At 34.9% G+C, this 17777-nt stretch overlaps 1 protein-coding gene and 1 non-coding gene across 2 annotated transcripts; both read right to left on the bottom strand.

The window, feature by feature from the left end:
• Positions 1-744: 744 nt before the first annotated feature.
• Positions 745-4308, bottom strand: LOC112503379 (protein AUXIN RESPONSE 4). Its single transcript, XM_025107438.1, has 2 exons — positions 3095-4308; positions 745-1153 (listed from the first exon to the last, which is right to left on the bottom strand). The coding sequence occupies exons 1-2, from the start codon at positions 4250-4252 to the stop codon at positions 914-916; spliced, it is 1398 nt and encodes a 465-aa protein (XP_024963206.1). The 5' UTR covers positions 4253-4308; the 3' UTR covers positions 745-913.
• An 11954-nt stretch (positions 4309-16262) lies between these two features.
• Positions 16263-16368, bottom strand: LOC112503380. Its single transcript, XR_003067948.1, has one exon. It is a non-coding gene; the product is annotated as a small nucleolar RNA R71 (small nucleolar RNA).
• Between the last annotated feature and the right edge of the window lie 1409 nt (positions 16369-17777).

Below are 17777 nucleotides of genomic sequence, written 5' to 3' on the forward strand. Positions count from 1 at the left end.
TTGATTTGAAGGATTTCCTAAATTTAAAATCCCACAAACATTTAAATCCCATAGAAGTAATTGATATTTCGTAGGATTTGTGTTTAATAATGTTTTAGAATACGTTAAAAACATTCGTCTTGTAATAATCAATCAATAAAAAGGTAATTTAATTATTTTCATAATTTGTTTTTATAAATTATTTATAAAGAATAGAATTTAATCCTATTTCAAAGTTTCCAAACCAAACATACCAAATGATTCCTAATCCTTACAAATCCAAATTCCTTCGATTCCAAATCATTCCACAAAATTCAAATCCCTCAAAACCATTCCATAAAGCTAAATACACCCTTAAGTTTATGATGTACGATCTGATGTTATTGATTAGAGAAAAAAAAATTGAAGTATATAATAATTATATACAACAAAATGCAACAAATAAACTCACACATTCTCTTCACCATTGGTGTGGTTTGAACCCTTAAGTTTTTTCTTTCTTTTTTTTTATTAGTGAAAAAGTTACTGTTTGCATCCAATCAATTTTAAACCAATTTTTATGAATCATGTGTTAGGGGCCGTTTAATAGATGCTTACCCGGTAAGTACTTGCTGGGTAGTTTTCCTTACTGGAAGAACATGGGAAAGGTCAAAAATTTTACCCGGCAAGAACGATGATAAAGATGAAGAGTTTTACTCGATAAGTGAGGGTGACAACTCTTACCGGGGTAAGGGTTTACCGAGTAAATTGTTACATACGATACCATTTTGATGTACTACAATCTCACCCATTAGAAATAGCCCTAAGCAACCGTCGTTGAGAGAATACTCAACAACACCATTCTACATGTTGTCATTAACATTGAACCATCAAAAAGCATAAACAAACAAAAAGCTTAAAAAAACATAGCCAGAAAAATGAGAAGCACAAATTCTCAACTAAATTCATTGCCCAGTCCATAAGCACTTGGGTATCCAACTTCCTGACTATAACCATGACCATGGCTATGGTCATGACCGCCAATACCATGGTGGTGAACATTGGCTGTTGCTTCATCAACCATTTGCCTGATACGCTCTGGTATGCGCTCTTTTTTCATGGCGACTTTGACAGGTTTTGCCAATCTGGACACGAACTCGTAAATACTTTCACTTAGTTCATCAGCTGTATCATCCTGCACTCATCAGAGATGTCATCATTAGATGGAACAACAGAAACATATGATATCAAATTGTTTGAAAAAAGACACCGCCCCTGCAAGGCTCCTTGGATTTTGAAGAAGAGTTTGTTTACGTTTTAAGAATTCAGACCGTTTGGTTTCAAATAAATACCTTCTCTAATTGCTTTAAAGCTTTCCCCTCAAACCATTCACAGGTGAAGAACAACTAAATCATATGGCAAGAATAAGTATCTAGCCATAACTTGGCGAAATAGTTAAACTGGAAAGACTTTGGGCTTGCTCCCTAGAGGTCAGCGGTTCAAGTCACCGCAAGGTCACTGCGGGTGCATTTGGCACTCAGACGGGACTAGACGTAGCGAGAGTGAGGTAGGCAGGTGAAAGAATCGTGGAAGATTTAAGGGTTATAATTTAACATCAGTAGTTTAATAATTTACTAAATTTGTCTCATCTCTCTGACTTTACCTATTTTGGCAGGAGAGAGAAAATGCATTTTTGTCCCACTCAAGTTTGTGCTGTGCCTCCGAAGTCTTGCCAAACATGAAACAAATCTGTTTGTACTGTCTTGTCCCTACTTGTCCTTTGTACCAACAGCTATTAACTTCAGGGTCCAATGGAATGAGTTAAGGTATGAACAAGCTAGCCAGGACACACACAGTTACCAAAGAGTTATCTAGCCAACGAAGGTTTTTAAGCAACTAAAAACTTGAAAGAATTACACGATGTGGACACTTCCGCAAGCGGCCTGGAGGGGAGGGGGGGGGGGGGCTTCACTGAAACAACCTTCTCATTAGAGGTAGAGGTAAGGGCTATGTATATCTTATCCTCCATAGACGCCATTTCCGAAGTGGATACATTGGGTTTGGTTTGGTTTACCATTGTAGAACACTAAAAATGTCTTCAAGAACACTAATTTGCTTCTAAAGATTATAACATTTTTACCAAATTTTCGCATACACTTGAACTACACTACAATATTGCAACAAATAACATTCACTACACCTACAAAATAGAACAATAGCCAAAATAAGTCAAAGGCCACGTGTTTTGCAGAACGGTAATCAACCAGACAAATATCATTCAAAGGCATATACATTGAAGTTTTTCATTTGTTAGAACTCAATGGATGTGCAAAAAGACAGTATCGCCCAACAAGGTTCAACAAGAGGACTGTCACGGCCTTATTGAATGACACAAAAGGCTGCCATCTAGGTTGAAAAGTTCTCAAAGAATTCACCAAAACGATTTCAGATTACATGTTTCAAACGAGGAGTATGCTTATCTTTAGAATATTCATTGAATCAACCTTGACCCATATGTAATTTGTCAAAAAAATACAATATATTTGAAGACCAAGAAGTTCGGTTGTGGTTCACATTATGAATCTTTATTCTATAAAAACAAGTAATCCACTTTGTTCACAAAGGCAGACGTCAATAAAGACGCAAACTAATGATCTATACCCTAAGTAACTCCTAGGAAATGGGATTGGCTTCTATTGTTTTAACTAAATACGAGTGTCAAGCTTGTTAACTTCCAATAGCAATTTATACTAATCGTGGGACCTGTTTGTTAGCAGCTTAAAGGGAGTCGCAGCTTATTCGGTCAGCTATACATGACTGTTTGGTAGTGGCTTAATGATATAGTAAGCTTCTAGGTGGAGCATTATGCAGAGAGCCAATTTTTTTCCAAACCTGCAGCTCCAAATTAAAAAAGACGTTCCTTACTTTCATGAAAAATCCCTACAAAACAAGAACCTTCTCAATCCATACAGACAACTTTATCCATATTAGAATTAATGGAAAACCAACCAAACAGCCAGTCAAGTAATAATAGAAGCATATTGAAAAGTTTTAATGATCAAAATTAAAGCACAGCCTATTATTTGAAGGATATAAAGACTGTTAATCTCAACTAATCAAAACTGTTTATGCTCACCTGTGGCCAGCGGCCACCGGAATGTGTGACAAAGGTTGCCTGAGTAAGCTCTCCGGCAACTTGTTCCCCTTGTTTGATCCACTGTTCAGACCAAATCACTTGCATTGGTAAATCTTTCACACCGTCGAGTTTACCCCATTCTGCAATATTAAAACTAGAATTTATCTTCTTCCCCATTCCAACAACCGGTTTTAATCCGTTTCTACCCTTCAAAAGAAGTCTATGGCTCTCTGCATCAGACCCACCACCGGATTTCGAACAGCATGCCTGAATAACATTCTTGAACACAAAACCGAAACCAGAAACAACCTCTCTAACCACTGGAAATTTCAAAACCCATAAAGGAAAAGCAGTTTGATTTGATGTACTATCAACAAGAGTTACACTACTTACAAGCCCTAGATTTTTAGCCACCCAGTTTGCTCCCAAACTGAATGCTGAATCATGAAGAACCAAATCAACAGGGGCCAAACCCATTGTGTCAATCACTTGCCCTAAAACCCTACCCATCTCTTCTGGACCTACTTCTATGGCTTTCAGACTCTCTACTTTTGACAAACGGATCTCGTTTTCTTCATAATCGTAATTCACATACCCTTTCTCAACTAACTGATCAAACCCCCAAAACAGACCCTTTTCCTTGATTTCATTATACAACTCTAGGAGCCTACCGAAACCCCCGATCACCTTCTCTTCTGTCACCGTTTCGTACTTATCAGAAAACCCAGAACCAGGAAGGTCTAGGGCAACAGCATGGACGCCCTTTTTTCCTAACGATTTGACAACGCCACTGAAAATGTAAGAGCTACAACCTAACCCATGTACAATAAGTACATTACGTGACGAATCAATTGGGCCATCTTGGGTGGTGAAGACTTCAATGGAGTCGCTGTGAGGAGTCGCTTGGACTTTTATGATTCTGCCATTAGAGTAGTGGTTCCTGAGATTGGTTGGTAGTGTAAGGAACCATGTTTTGGGGTCTTGTTGGGTGGTCAGAGAGGAAATTGTGACGAATACCAGGGTTAAGAGAGAGATTGAGATAGTGAAGTAGAACCAAAAAGTGAAAGGGTTTGGAATTGATGATGGTGAAGATGGTTTAAGTTTGGGTTTCTTTGGAGAAGAGCGTGATGTGTCTGGTTCTTCTGTTATGATAGCCATTGATGGGAGTCTGAAGTTTTTGGAGATGTGCAAGAAAGAAGGAATTTGAGGGGGATCCCTTTTTGAGTATATGGGGAAATGAGAGCTGCAGATCTAAAGCAATTGGGAAAGTTACAGGAGAGTAGGTCTTTCATTTCTGTTAAAAGCTTCATGAGATCAAGAACCCAAATGGATAAAAAGAAAATGTTGTATGAATATGCATTTGAAATGGAATCAATTTGATCATGAATGTTGATGGATTTTCACAACCAAAAACCACAATAAATAAATATGATTGATCATGGTATTATTGAATGAAGTAATAAATAAATTCCTTTATTATGTTTGTGGTATATTATTGATGAGAGTTGAGTTAGGATAGGAATGAGAGTTAATGTGTTCGTCTATAATTATATTAGGATAAGATGCACTAAGATGAGATTTATCGAGATGTTCATAAGTTGGGTTGATCGGGTTAAAGACATTTGAATAACTTAATTCAATGTTTGTGTTTTAAAAAATCTTAACTCAACTCAATCCAAACCAAAGTGCAACTCAACTCAACCTAACCCAAACCGTACGGGTTGGTCGGATTGATACTTTGATACATTAAAATATTCTTCTAACCTTGAATATGTTATTTCTATAGTCATAATTTATTTTTCATCATCAATCATCTAATACAACTTATTTCATACTTCTTAAATCTTACATATATCTCATTGAGTTAATTTTCTCAATTTATATATATATATGTTCACAATTACCGTACATATATACAAATGAGTTATAAAGAGATGGAAAATAGATTGAAAATATATGTATATGAAGAAAGTACATGATAGTATAATTATCTAATGTATACATAAATAGAAACTCAATAATCATATTAAATTCAAGAAATACAAGGATATCGGGTTCATTGGGTTGGGTTGGATTCAAATAATAGTAATCTAATTTCAACTCAATAACTACGGTTTGAAAATTTCACAACTCGATTAGACATTGGGTTGCTTCGGGTTGAATTATTTAGTGTTGGATGGGTTGGATTGATCGGGTTAGTCGGGTTTTTTAGCACCCCTAGATTTATGGGTGGGTTTGAGATAAACATGATCAAGGGTCTAGATCCCTTATTACGCTTTTCACATTAACTACATTTCTCACACAATTTTTCGCCTTTTTTCATAATATAGAAACATATGTTAATTCAAACCTAAATTAAATCATCTTAAGAAATTAACATTGGATCAGACCCGTTAAATCATTTTTCAAAATTATCTTTGTCCTGCAATTTTAATCAACATCGGAATCCCAAACATGCATAAATTAAAAATTGTAATCAAACAATAACACTTTATTGTTTTAAACATATTTTAAGTTATTAATTTGTATCGTGCCATGAAAACGTTGAATTCATATTACTTTTGTTATGTTAAATAATTTATATTATTTTAATATTTTGTCAATTAAAATATTTATCACACAGTTTATTTTCATCCAACATTTATGTAGACATAAGGTTAAAATGGTAATTTTTATTATTCAGACTATTTATTTAGGATGTTAGATCTATATTTCATGAAGTGTACGTAAAAAGCCTTTTGCTCTAATCAAGAGAACTTAGTTTAGAAAGCAGTCTGGAACAAGAACTCGGATGCAGAGGTCGCACAGCTAAGAGGTACTCGGACACAAAGGTGTCCCTTGCATACAGAGCCCGTGCTAAGTAAAGGAAGATAAAGTCTTAGCATTAAAAAGCTTAAGAACTTGATATAGAGCCTCATTCCAGACACAGAGCCTCTACATTATACATGCAGAGCCTCTGGGTCTCCTTTTCCCCTTAGCTTGCACACAAAATTTCCACGACGCATTTCACAAGTGTTCCAATCATAGGCTGACACGTGTGTAGAAACGGTTACATCTTTCAAGGATCGTGGAGGCTAATGATTGGTGGACGCGATGCCAAAGATTATAGCCTAAATTATAGAAGATTCCTTTTTGGTAATGACCTGTAAAAGGATGTTTCCTCTATGGAAATATGATCCCTTAATTGCCATATTTTGAAGATGCTCTTTGCTGCTAGAGCGAGATTAGATATACACTTGTGAGATTTGGAATATTGTTGAGAGTTCTCTTTACACACACTCAAGCCTTGTTCATGGTGTTCTTGTAGTTCTCTTCAATCATTCAATACAAGCAACTTGTTCAACACCTTAATCTTATTTGTGTTTTATTCATTTCTGCTAACTATCTAATATCATAGTTATTGCTTCCGTTCATCTATTGACGTAGGATGTGATTATTAGAACATTAAAGGATTCTAGGTTCCTACATAAAACAAAAATCAAACAACAATTTATTTTAATCATATATAATATTGATTTCGCTGAATCAAAAAACTGTCATTTTTATTTCCACCGTTGGATCAAACTTAATATTAAATCTTAGCCATTTAAATTGTGTATTTTGCGATGCACATGGTTATAAATTAAACTATTTTAATTTATATATTACATTTTATACTCTTATAATTAATTATTTGATATAAATTATATCCCTTATTTTTGTTACACACTTATCATATCAATATAGAAAATCATATATGAACTAAAACATATTAATAAAATGCGTTTCTTTGTTTACAAATAATACAATTAAAATCGTGTAGTGAATACCTTTAAAAATGAACCCAATATTGAATATTTTTTTATTTAATCATGATGATAAATATTATGAATACATATGAATTAATTTGTTTTACATTTCTTATGCTTTCATTTTTCATTTCACACTTTTATCTTATTTAAAATACATAATTATAGATTAACTAAAATATATTAAAAATGTTGTTTCTTTTCTTTTTGTTACAAATCTATACTATATTATAAAGCATGTTAAACGGTTACTTGTTGAATTTTAAGAGGTATGTATTTTTATGTATGATTTACAAGTTTTGAAGCTCAATAACTTCCTTTGATTCAACTAGGCTTTATTGGGCTTTAATTGATCTATTGGGTCTTATTCGATTTAGTTGGGCTTTAACATGTACTGTTTGGGTTTTAATGGATCTTAAGGATTGTTTACCAAAAAAATTATTAAGTCATGTATGAATAAATTTGTCCGTCTAGATAAATTTGTCTGTCTGGATAAATAGGTGTTGTTGTTTACTTTTTTTTATCTGAATCAACAGTTTGAATGACATAAATGACCGATTTACCCCCTAATATTAATTATTTGAACATCAAAACAAATAATCATAAAGAGGTTGACGATGGGGTGTCTCATTTGGGAAGGAGGCAATGCTTTAAATAAGGGGTAGGGTGTCATTTTTGTGGCTGAATGGGGACAACACACCATTTCTATCTATGTGATTAAGCCATGTTCTGTGCGAATAAACCGTAAGTAAACAACCCAAATGAACTGTACGAATAAGCCAGATAGACCAATAAACCTAATTAATGAGCGTATTAGGCTTTATTGGTTCAACTTGGATTTAATGCTTCTATTTAACGCTAATGGATCTATTAAGTCTTATTAAGTTCAATTGTGTTTTAACAAATACTATTGGACTTTAATTGTTTATCGTTAAAATAAAAATCCGTCGGAAGTCCGTCCAAAATTCTCAAAAAAAAAAAAATTTCTCCTTCCAAAGTTATTTTTAAAGGAAAACCAAAAGAATTTGACTTTTTTATAAAAACTTCGACGGGTTTCCGACAGACTTTTATTTTATAAAACAAATAATTATTCTGTTGGAAATTTAAATTTTTTAAAATTTTCATGAAAAAATTGGCGGCAATAATAATTAATAATAATCTATACCACCTTATTAACCAAATTTGGTAAATGTCTTAAAAGTCTTAAAGTCTTGAAGGGGCTGTTTGGCAATTGCTGAATGGTTTGATGCAGAATGATTAAGTGGTCAGAATGATTAAGAGGCTCTCATGGTATAGTGCAAAATGAAATATAATTGTTAGGTAATTGTGTACAATGAAATTAGGACTCTTAATTGTTAAGGGAGATTCAGGATACAAAATCATTCAGAAGTTTTTAGAACCATTAAGAGGCAGACTTTTTTTTGCCAAACAAGATTCACCTCTTAACGATTCAGAGGTTGCCTCTTAATGGAACTATTAAGAGGTAAACAAATAACCCCTTAAATTAAAAATTAAAAAGTATATATATAATATAAAATCACTGGAAGCAACGATTACTTTTTAGGTTCCCAACTATACATACATTCCTCGATTGCTTTTCCTTCCCAAGATGACGATTCAGATTGATCTTCCTAAGATGATGATTCAATCAATTGTTGCTTTCTCACATATATATATATATATATATATATATATCAATCCATCGCTCCTCTTCGGTCTCCCATCGTCATCCATCGCTCCTCTTCCATCGTCATCCATCGCTCCTCTTTTGTCGCTCCTCTACTCGAATTAGGTAAAGCCACCTTATATGTCGCTCCTTTACTTGAATCTTCATGTTTTTCTTTATGTTTTTATGTTTGATTGCAATTCTGTCGCTCCTCTACTGCATTTTGCTTCTGTTTTTATGTTGGCTTAACACCTTTTGCTTCTAAAACAAATTACCACATATCTATTTGGGTAAGGGTATCACGAATTGTACATGGTGATGTGCATATGAGGTCTGTATATACATGGTAATGTCAGTATCACTAATTGTACATGAGGTCTGTATATACCTTCTTTTTCCAATTTTACACCCAAGACTAAGACTGGGTAATTTGTGTTGCTGTAGATGGTAGAAACAGACACGGTGTTTTGTTTGTAGCATATTTTACATTCTTTTACTCTACTTGCATTTTGCTTCTGTTTTTATGTTATTTCTGTTTTTATGTTGGCTTAACATCTTTATGTGATTATTTTGTGAAATACATGATGACATTCATGTTATTCAATTAAATGCATGGATAGAATGTGTATATGTGAAAAAGGTGATATTGTGCACGCATGCGTAGGTGTTCACATATATATGTACACGTAAATTGAACTACATGTTGGGAGAGGTAAAATGCCTAATTGTGTTATTAATATTTTATTATGAGATGAGATAAGCCTTCATGGTTAAGAAAGGTGGTTTTAAAATAATAAAACCCACCGCCTAAAGAGGTTTATAATAGTAAAATCCACCACCGCCTTATTAAGAAATATATATTGGGAAGTGAAAAGATAAGATCTTATCTTATCTGGGTTTTCTTTTAAAAGAAACCTTTGAGAGAAAAGAAAGTGTGTGTGTGGCGGTGGAAGTGTTCTTGAAGAAGGAACTATTGCACAAAAGTGTTTGAAGAATCTGTGTGTCTAAATCTGCAGAATTTGTGCTTATAAGGTGACTTTTGATTTCTAAAGAGGATGCCAAGCCAGGGTTAATATGGTGGGTGCTTTTGTTACAAGAGTTTGATATTGTAATAGTAGACAGAAAGGGAATAAATAACCAAGATACAAATCACTTGTCAATATTAGAGAAAGAGATTCAAGCTCTGGTGAAATCAATGAAAAATTCTCAGACGAGCAGCTCTTGATGCAGCAGCATTCCACAGCCCCATGGTTTGTAGACATTGCAAATTTCTCGGTTGTTGGAATCATACCACCAGAGCTAAATAAAAACCAAAGAAAAAAGTTACTTCATGATGCAAAGAGTTATCTATGGGATGACCTCTTTTTTGTTTAAATTAGGGGCTGACTAGAACCTTAGAAGGTGTATATCTCATGAGGATGTGTCTGCAGTATTGTAGCATTGCCATGTTGCTGCATATGGTGGCCATTTTAGTGGCCAAAGAACTGCAACCAAGGTCCTACAAACTGAATTTTTCTAGCCTACCCTATTTCAAGATGCCGATAACTTTGTCAAAAGGTGCAATGAACGTCAGAAGGTTGGATCCATCTCCCAAAGACATGAAATGCCCTTAAATTCCATTGAAGTTGCATTCTTTGATCTATGGAGGATAGACTTTATGGGACCATATCCCATGTCTGGAAACTATCAATATATTTTGGTAGTTATAGATTATCCAAATGGGTAGAAGCTGCAGCATACCACACCAATGATGCACAGACAATGGTCAAATTTTTTGCATAAGCATATTATTAGAAGATTTGGTACTCCCAGTCTCCCAGAGCTATGATTAATGATGAGGGTACCCATTTTTTGAATAACATGATGAAAGAAGTTCTTGAAAAATACAACATAAGTCATAGATTGCTACTTCATATCACCCTCAAACAAATGGCTTAGCCGAACTTTCAAATAGGGAGATCAGGAGGATCTTAGAAAAAGTGGTAAAACCAACAAGGAAAGATTGGTCCTTCAAACTTGATGATGCTCTTTAGACCTATACGACTGCCTATAAAACCCCCATTGGAATGTCTCCCCACAAGCTAGTCTTTGGAAAAACTTATCACTTACTACTAGAACTTAAGCATAAAGCCTTTTCGAATTTGAAACAACTTAATATGTGTGTGAATGTTGCAAGTGAAAGAAGAAAGCTACAAATCAATGAGCTTGAAGAGCTGAGGGATCAAGCATATGAGAATGCCAAGATTTACAAAGACAAAACTAAAAATTGGCATGATAAGAAGATATCTCAAAGAGACTTTGTAGCTGGTCAAAAGGTATTGCTCTTTAATTCAAGGTTGAAACTTTTTCCATGAAAACTAAGATCCGAGTGGATAGGGCCATTTGAGGTTCACAAAGTTCATAATCATGGAGTAGTGGAACTTATTGACCTCAACAATGGATCCATTTTTAAAGTAAATGGTCAAAGAGTGAAGTCCTATAATGATGTTGTAGAATTCACAGGTACCACATATGTGGTACACCTCACTCAATCCTAGAATATGATGTTGAAGGCTATTATAGCTTATAAATAATGTACATATATGAATATAGTGCTTTCATTTTTGAAAGTTTGGTTAGTTTTATATGTTTTTTAGACTAACAAGATTTTTTTTTGAAAAAGGTATAGTTGCTATAGCAATTCCTTGCATTGTTGCAGCAACCTGCACCTAGCCCGTAGGTCTTATCAGCCGAAAATATACTCAAGAGTCTCAAAGATGCCTTTTAAAATTAGATTTTTAGCAAAAAGCATATGATTCTCAATATTATCCAAAGATTTAATATCATTAGCCCTAAACCTCTAACCAAAGTATCCTTATTTACCCTTAGTTAATTTGTAACCACTACCCCCTCAACTCTCCTTTGTTCAGTTTCTTCCCAACTAAAACCCACAATATAATGCACTACAGTAAACCAACTTGCTTCCAAATAATAACTTTATTCGATTTTACACAAAGAGTTGGCTAGTTTACTGTGGATTGCAAGTGCATTCAAAACAAAATCTATCATGGGGAGAGTTAAATCAAAGGCTAAGAGAGAAGAGGGCAAAACAGGGCCTGATCAATCGAGTGAAAGGAGAAGAAATTTGAGGAAGAAGGAAACATATCTGAATCAATGGAGATTGTTAGGTCGAATGTTGTTGAGACAACAAAAGGAAAATCGATGGCTAGGTGTTCTTCAACCAAGAAACCACCATTAAATAAACTAAAAATAGGGAGTGATGATCATGGCAGAACTCAACATTCTATCACCAAAGCCTCTTCCTTATTCTGTTTCCTCAGGTTCTTCTAGCCATAAATTCCTTAATGTTGATATCAATAGAGAATCCTCATCTCCTACAAATGATGAACACCAAGTTTTATTACTTGGTGGTCATTTCCCTCTACCCCCAAGCCCTCAAACCACTGAGCATTCTGCTTATAACTCAAAAGCTCTACCCATTCCTGTTGCCGAATCCAACCTACAAAAATCACATATCTTGGATGATGTATTCCATGCCACTGCCTTCATTTTAGGAGAATCAACAACTGCTCCTACTTTAGAAACCAATACAATACCCACCCCTACCCAAAGTAAGATACAACCCAAACCTATTTTGGAATCCAAGGAATCCAAACAATCCAGCCTTGAAACCATTTTGACTAGCCAATCTCAACCAATAGAGAGGGAGGAAGAAGTTGTGGATATGGTGATTAGTTCCACCAAGAATGTTAATACTGAAGGAGTCAAAGGAAAGGGAATATTGAACAATTCTAATTTTGATGAGAAGGAGGACATGAGCTCTAAGGATGATGATTCTCGAGACGAGGATGTGGCTGTAAACAAGTGAAGAACCACTTCAAATAGATTCATTGCTTCTGCCCAGAATACGATTAATCTGGCATGGGCTACATGAGCCCTTGGAAGTTTACCGGATAAATTGATAAGCCGGGCATTCCCGGCCCACCAAGCGAAACCGGTGGTTTCTTGGTCACGACTAGCTAAAGCTAAAGTTCCATTAAAGAGCGTCTTTCTACTGGCTATATATTTGTACAATGCCAATTCAAGCTACCTTTGGGATGGAGCAAGAAAAGGTATGCGCAGTCGTTAGGCGGCCGGAAGGTTGCCATGAGTAAGTCAGTTTGGGGGACCGAAGGCAGTTCTCCGTGGACCGGACACGTAGCTTACCGAATCAGTTGTGACATGGATGGGAATGCATGCTACGAAAGATAGTGTCGAGTCTGATACATCAACCGTCTACTCATCGCTGCAACAACTGAAGAAGATAGTGAAGCCACTGTTGTGACACCCCAAAATAAGGTAAATAAATAAATTAGAAAGCAAAAAAAAAGAAAAGTAAAATAAAATGAGTTTTATTTTATTGGATAAAAAAATATAAACATATTTGAAAATCGGATTAAAAATGAAGGAACATGTCATATTAAGGGTGAAATGTGTAAATATGTCAAAAGTAATAGAGTCAGGGGACCGAATGCATTTTTATGATAGTTAAGGGGTTGGGTCAGATGTTAACAGGTCCAAAATAGAAGGAACTATTTTGTAAATACACCATATCTGAAATTTTTTAGAAACTTGAAAACGACAACTCATTTGAAGCTTTCTATTAGTCTGAATTTTCAACTATTATGACAAAACAATACAAATACATGTAGACAACACTTTTCTCTACACTTTTGCTTCAAGAAAACCGAACTTTCGTTGAGTTTCGAAAGAGGAATCGGAGGTTGAAGTTCGGGTTCGAAAAGCTCCGTTTATTGACGATTGGAGGAAAAATACTCAACCAAATTTTGAGTTCTTTATATGGATGGCTTCGTTTTTAGGTCCTCTATGAAACCTTTGAAGCCTTATGTCTCATATTTTAGTTTTGAATGTTCGATTTTGAGTTTTTTATTGATTTTCGAGTGTTTTAAAACCATAACTTTAAACGAGCGTAGGAGACTCAATACTTGATGGTTTTCGTTGATTTTTGTTTCTATGGTTAAGGAAAATCATTTTCTAGAGTTTTAAGAAAAAGAATCATCGAAAACGATGAAGAAACGAGGGCAAAGGGTCGTTTTCCGGTCGCCAGAGCTGTTGGGCGATGTAGGAGAGATGCTGGCCATTTGGGCTTGATGCTGGTCTTCTGGGCCGTTTTTTTGGGCCTTTCTTTTATTATGGGTTGTTTTGTTTATTTGGACTTGACATTTAGTTCATATAACATCTTGGGTGTGTTTGGGTTGTGATAAGTGTTAATTTATTAACCTTATTACATCATTTAACCATTTTCTTTTGTTTTATTTGCCCATTAGTGTCTTAATTGAGTCTTTTTATGTCTTTTTCATATATTACTAGTAATATAGTATATCTAATGTTAATCCCCTGTTTATGCAGGTTTTTGATGATTTTTGGTCCCGATCCTGCAGCAGTCCTATAGGACCAGGAGTGGCAGAATCCTATAGCACCTGTCCGTGAGCTGCACTTTTGCCTAGGCCGAGAATTCTTGGGCTGCTCCCTTGAAGCTGATGGGTCAATGACCTTGGGCCTGGTCAAAGCCCATTTTTGAAGAGCCTTTTGTCTTATTAGGTGGCTCCCACTTAGCAAGCTCCCTTAGCCTATAAATAGAAGGCTTAAGGCTTGTTTTAAACATACTTTTACTTAACTTCTCATTTGTTAATTCTCAAATCTTTGAGTTTTAAACATTTACTCTCTAGATTATTGCTTTTGGTTTCATGATTTCGGTTTCCTTGCTTCCAACCAAGAACCGATTTTTGTGAAGTGTGATTTCGTTCTCAAGTTTAATACAAGTGCTCGTATTTAATCTTCATCTCATTTCTGTTTTTATTTTCAAGTTACATTACGTTTTCTGACTTTTGTTACGAGTTACGAAGTAGTCGATCGTTGTTACTTTACATTGGATCTCATCCTTTGTGGCTCACGACTAATTTACGTAGACTAAATAATCTGTTTTTAAGAGTTTGCAAGTATACTTTTCGGTTTTTATAACGAAACTTGTTTTGCAAGTTTTGTTACTTGTCTTCCAAGCTTCCTCAAAGTCAAACTCTTCTTTCCATGCTTTCATATGTCACATCTCCATCTTATCAAGTACACAAGTCTTACATCATTACTTAGATTAATATTAATTAATAATATTTAGTTATTAATAATTTATATTTCAGTCATTTACATTTCAGTCTTTATATTTTAGTCCTTTACATTTCAGTCTTTATATTTTAGTCATTTACATTTCAGTCTTTACTTTACTGCAATTTACTTTTCTGTCATTTAATTTCCAGCAATTTACTTTCAGTCATTTATATTTCTGTCATTTAATTTACAGTACATTAAATTCCAGTATTTCCATTTCTTGTAATTTACTTTCTGCAATTTATTTTCTGCATTTTACTTTTCCGTATCAGTATTTATTTTTCAGTCCTTACATCATTCGAGAGAAGAAACCGAGCGATGATGGGCTAACGCATTAGCTTGGGGTGTAACGGGAAATTAAGACCAAAGCCGATGTGAAAGTACAAAGGTGTCTTATTAGCATTATAGTCTACTATTTGTTTCAGGTGCTTAATATTTCATATGATGATTACATTAAAATTAATTGACTAATTTTGTGTATAAAAATGTATTGACTTTCAAAACTTGATGTAATATGAGAAGACTATAAATAGCTTTAGTGTCTGACAAACGCTATACTTCTACGGTGTAGGATGGTAACACTGTGTTGTGCTAGGATTCACGACGTCTAACATAAATGATATCGTATCGATAGCACGTTGACCGGTGTGTACTATTGGGAGGCCGTCTGACCCGATAGTTGATACTGTCATAGTTATATAAAATCATTTATTGATTTTAGATAATTGTGACAGGAATGCTATGTCACCTTTTTGCTGAATCATTTGTTTAGTGTCTTAATCAACTGTTGCACCCTGTGCTTCTTTTTAAGATTGATATTTTCTTAGTTGTTAATCAAACCTCCCAATTTTAGATAAATCAAATTCCTCGTTTCGCCATCTGAAATTAATTTTTATAAACTGGACTTTTGAAGAACTTTACAAGATATCTCTGTGGGAACGATATCTGGTACTTATACCATTATTACTTGTTACGAGACGACAGTAGTTCGAGGTGTATACTTGCTCCGAGTTCTATTTTTGTGTTGAAATCTAAGGTTGAATAAACCGACGAGCAAGTTTTTGGCGCCGTTGCCGGGGATAGCACGCTAAAGTTTTTCTTTTAAAGTAAAGTTCGTAAAAGTTAATTTTTCTACCACATGTTACTATTATGGAGAACATCATACGTATAGCAGATTCTCGGGATAGAGAAATCATGGACTATGATATTCCTGTTTTTAGTCAATTAAATTCAATAATACTAAGGCCACAAATTAAGGCAACTCACTTTGAGCTCACACCTGTCATGTTTCAGATGTTGCAGACTATTGGCCAGTTCAGTGGTTTGCAATCTGAAGACCGTCATTTACACTTAAAATCTTTAATAGAAATAACTTATTGTTTTCTTATCCCTAGAGTGTCTGATGATGCCTTAAGGCTGAAGTTTTGTCCATTTTCTCTTAGGGATAGAACAAAATTATGGTTTAACTCTTTATAACCAAATTCCATAATCTCTTGGAATGGCCTTGTAAAGAAATTTTTGAGAAAATATTTTCCTCCCAACAGCAACGTTGAATCCAGAGATGAAATATGTTTGTTTAGACAAATGGATAATGAAGCAATACATGATGCTTGGGAAAAGTACAAGGAGTTGTTGAGAAAATGCCCTTACCATGGCATTCCTTCTTGTATTCAGCTAGAGACGTTTTACAATGGTTTAACAACTGTTGCTAAGCAAATGCTTGATGCTAGTGCAGGAGGAGCTTTCACAACTTGTACTTATAATGATGAGTATGACATACTTGAGAAAATTTCAAATAATAATGGATATTGGGTTGATCCACATGCATTAATATAGAATAATACAGTTGGGATACATGAAGCAGATGCATATAATGCATTTACAACACAACTCACATCTATAACTGACATGATTAAGAATATGAATGTTAGCCCAGATGTGCGAACTGTTGATGCAACATCGTATCCTACTGTCAATTCTATATCATGTATGTTATGTGGAGGAGGTCATCCATTTGATCAATGTGCATCTAACCTAGAGTCAGTTAATTTTTTTGAAAATCAAAACAGGGGTTGTTCTGATTCTCAAGCTTATTATGCAGGGTGGCAACAACACCCAATTTTTTTCTGGAATGCTCCAACCTTGAATGAACCTGTTGGTTTTCAACAACAACATCAAAGTGATTCCTACAATCACCAACCCAATTTTTACCAACAATACCCTACCCAGCCGATTTTCAACCAGTAAACAAGTTTTCAACAACAAAGTCATCAACCCTCTTTCCAAGATACAGCACATCAGTCTGTTGATTCGTCTACTTCCTTGGAAGCAATGATGAAAGGGTTCATAACCCAAACTCAGGCTTCAATCAGAAACCTTGAAAAACAGGTTGGACAAGTAGCTTTGGAAATGAGACAAAGACCTTTAGATTTTTTACCTAGTGATACAGAGACACTTCGGAGAGAAGGAAAAGAGCATGTCAAGGTTGTGACATTGGGGAGTAATAAGACTTTAATAGAAAATCCCCAAAAAGAACAAAAAGAACCAAGCAAAGCAGAGCTTCAAAAGAAAACTGTGGTACCAGATTCTGTTACCCTAGTACTATCTCCTGTTACTACCATTCATATGAACCAGTCAGATAGTATCAGTGGACCTAAACTCATAGTTAAGCCCATTGATATTACAACCATTCCAGAAAGATCAGAAGTTTCGTTGTTATTTCCTGATGAACCCAAGACAATCCAGACTCCCAAAAAGAATATTATAGTGGATGTGACACAATCTGGTGGCAGTCCCACAATAGTTGTCCTGACCAGTCCTATAATCCCTTGTAGAACTGAATCAGAATCCATTATAGAACCACCTTTGAACACTATTTCAGCACCTACTCTTCAAAAGACTACTTCTCCTACTGTAGTCACTCCTTATATTCCTTATCCCCAAAGGTTAAGGAATCAAAAGGAAGAATTACAATTTAGAAAATTTCTTGATGTTTTTAAACAGTTACATATAAACATACCTTTGGTTGAGACTGTTGAGCAGATGCCAAGTTATGCAAAGTTTCCAA

This window comes from Cynara cardunculus, unplaced genomic scaffold (genome assembly GCF_001531365.2).
Source record: "Cynara cardunculus var. scolymus isolate 2C unplaced genomic scaffold, CcrdV1 Un_Scaffold_2941, whole genome shotgun sequence".
Taxonomy (NCBI): domain Eukaryota; kingdom Viridiplantae; phylum Streptophyta; class Magnoliopsida; order Asterales; family Asteraceae; genus Cynara; species Cynara cardunculus.

What these genes read in the sequence shown, in the direction of transcription:
- LOC112503379 (XM_025107438.1), bottom strand. Translation starts at nt 4,252, where the DNA reads ATGGCTATCATAACAGAAGAACCAGACACATCACGCTCTTCTCCAAAG. An exon ending in CCGGTGGCCGCTGGCCACAG is followed by an intron (nt 1,154 to 3,094) that starts GTGAGCATAAAC and finishes TGATGAGTGCAG; the next exon opens with GATGATACAGCTGATGAACT.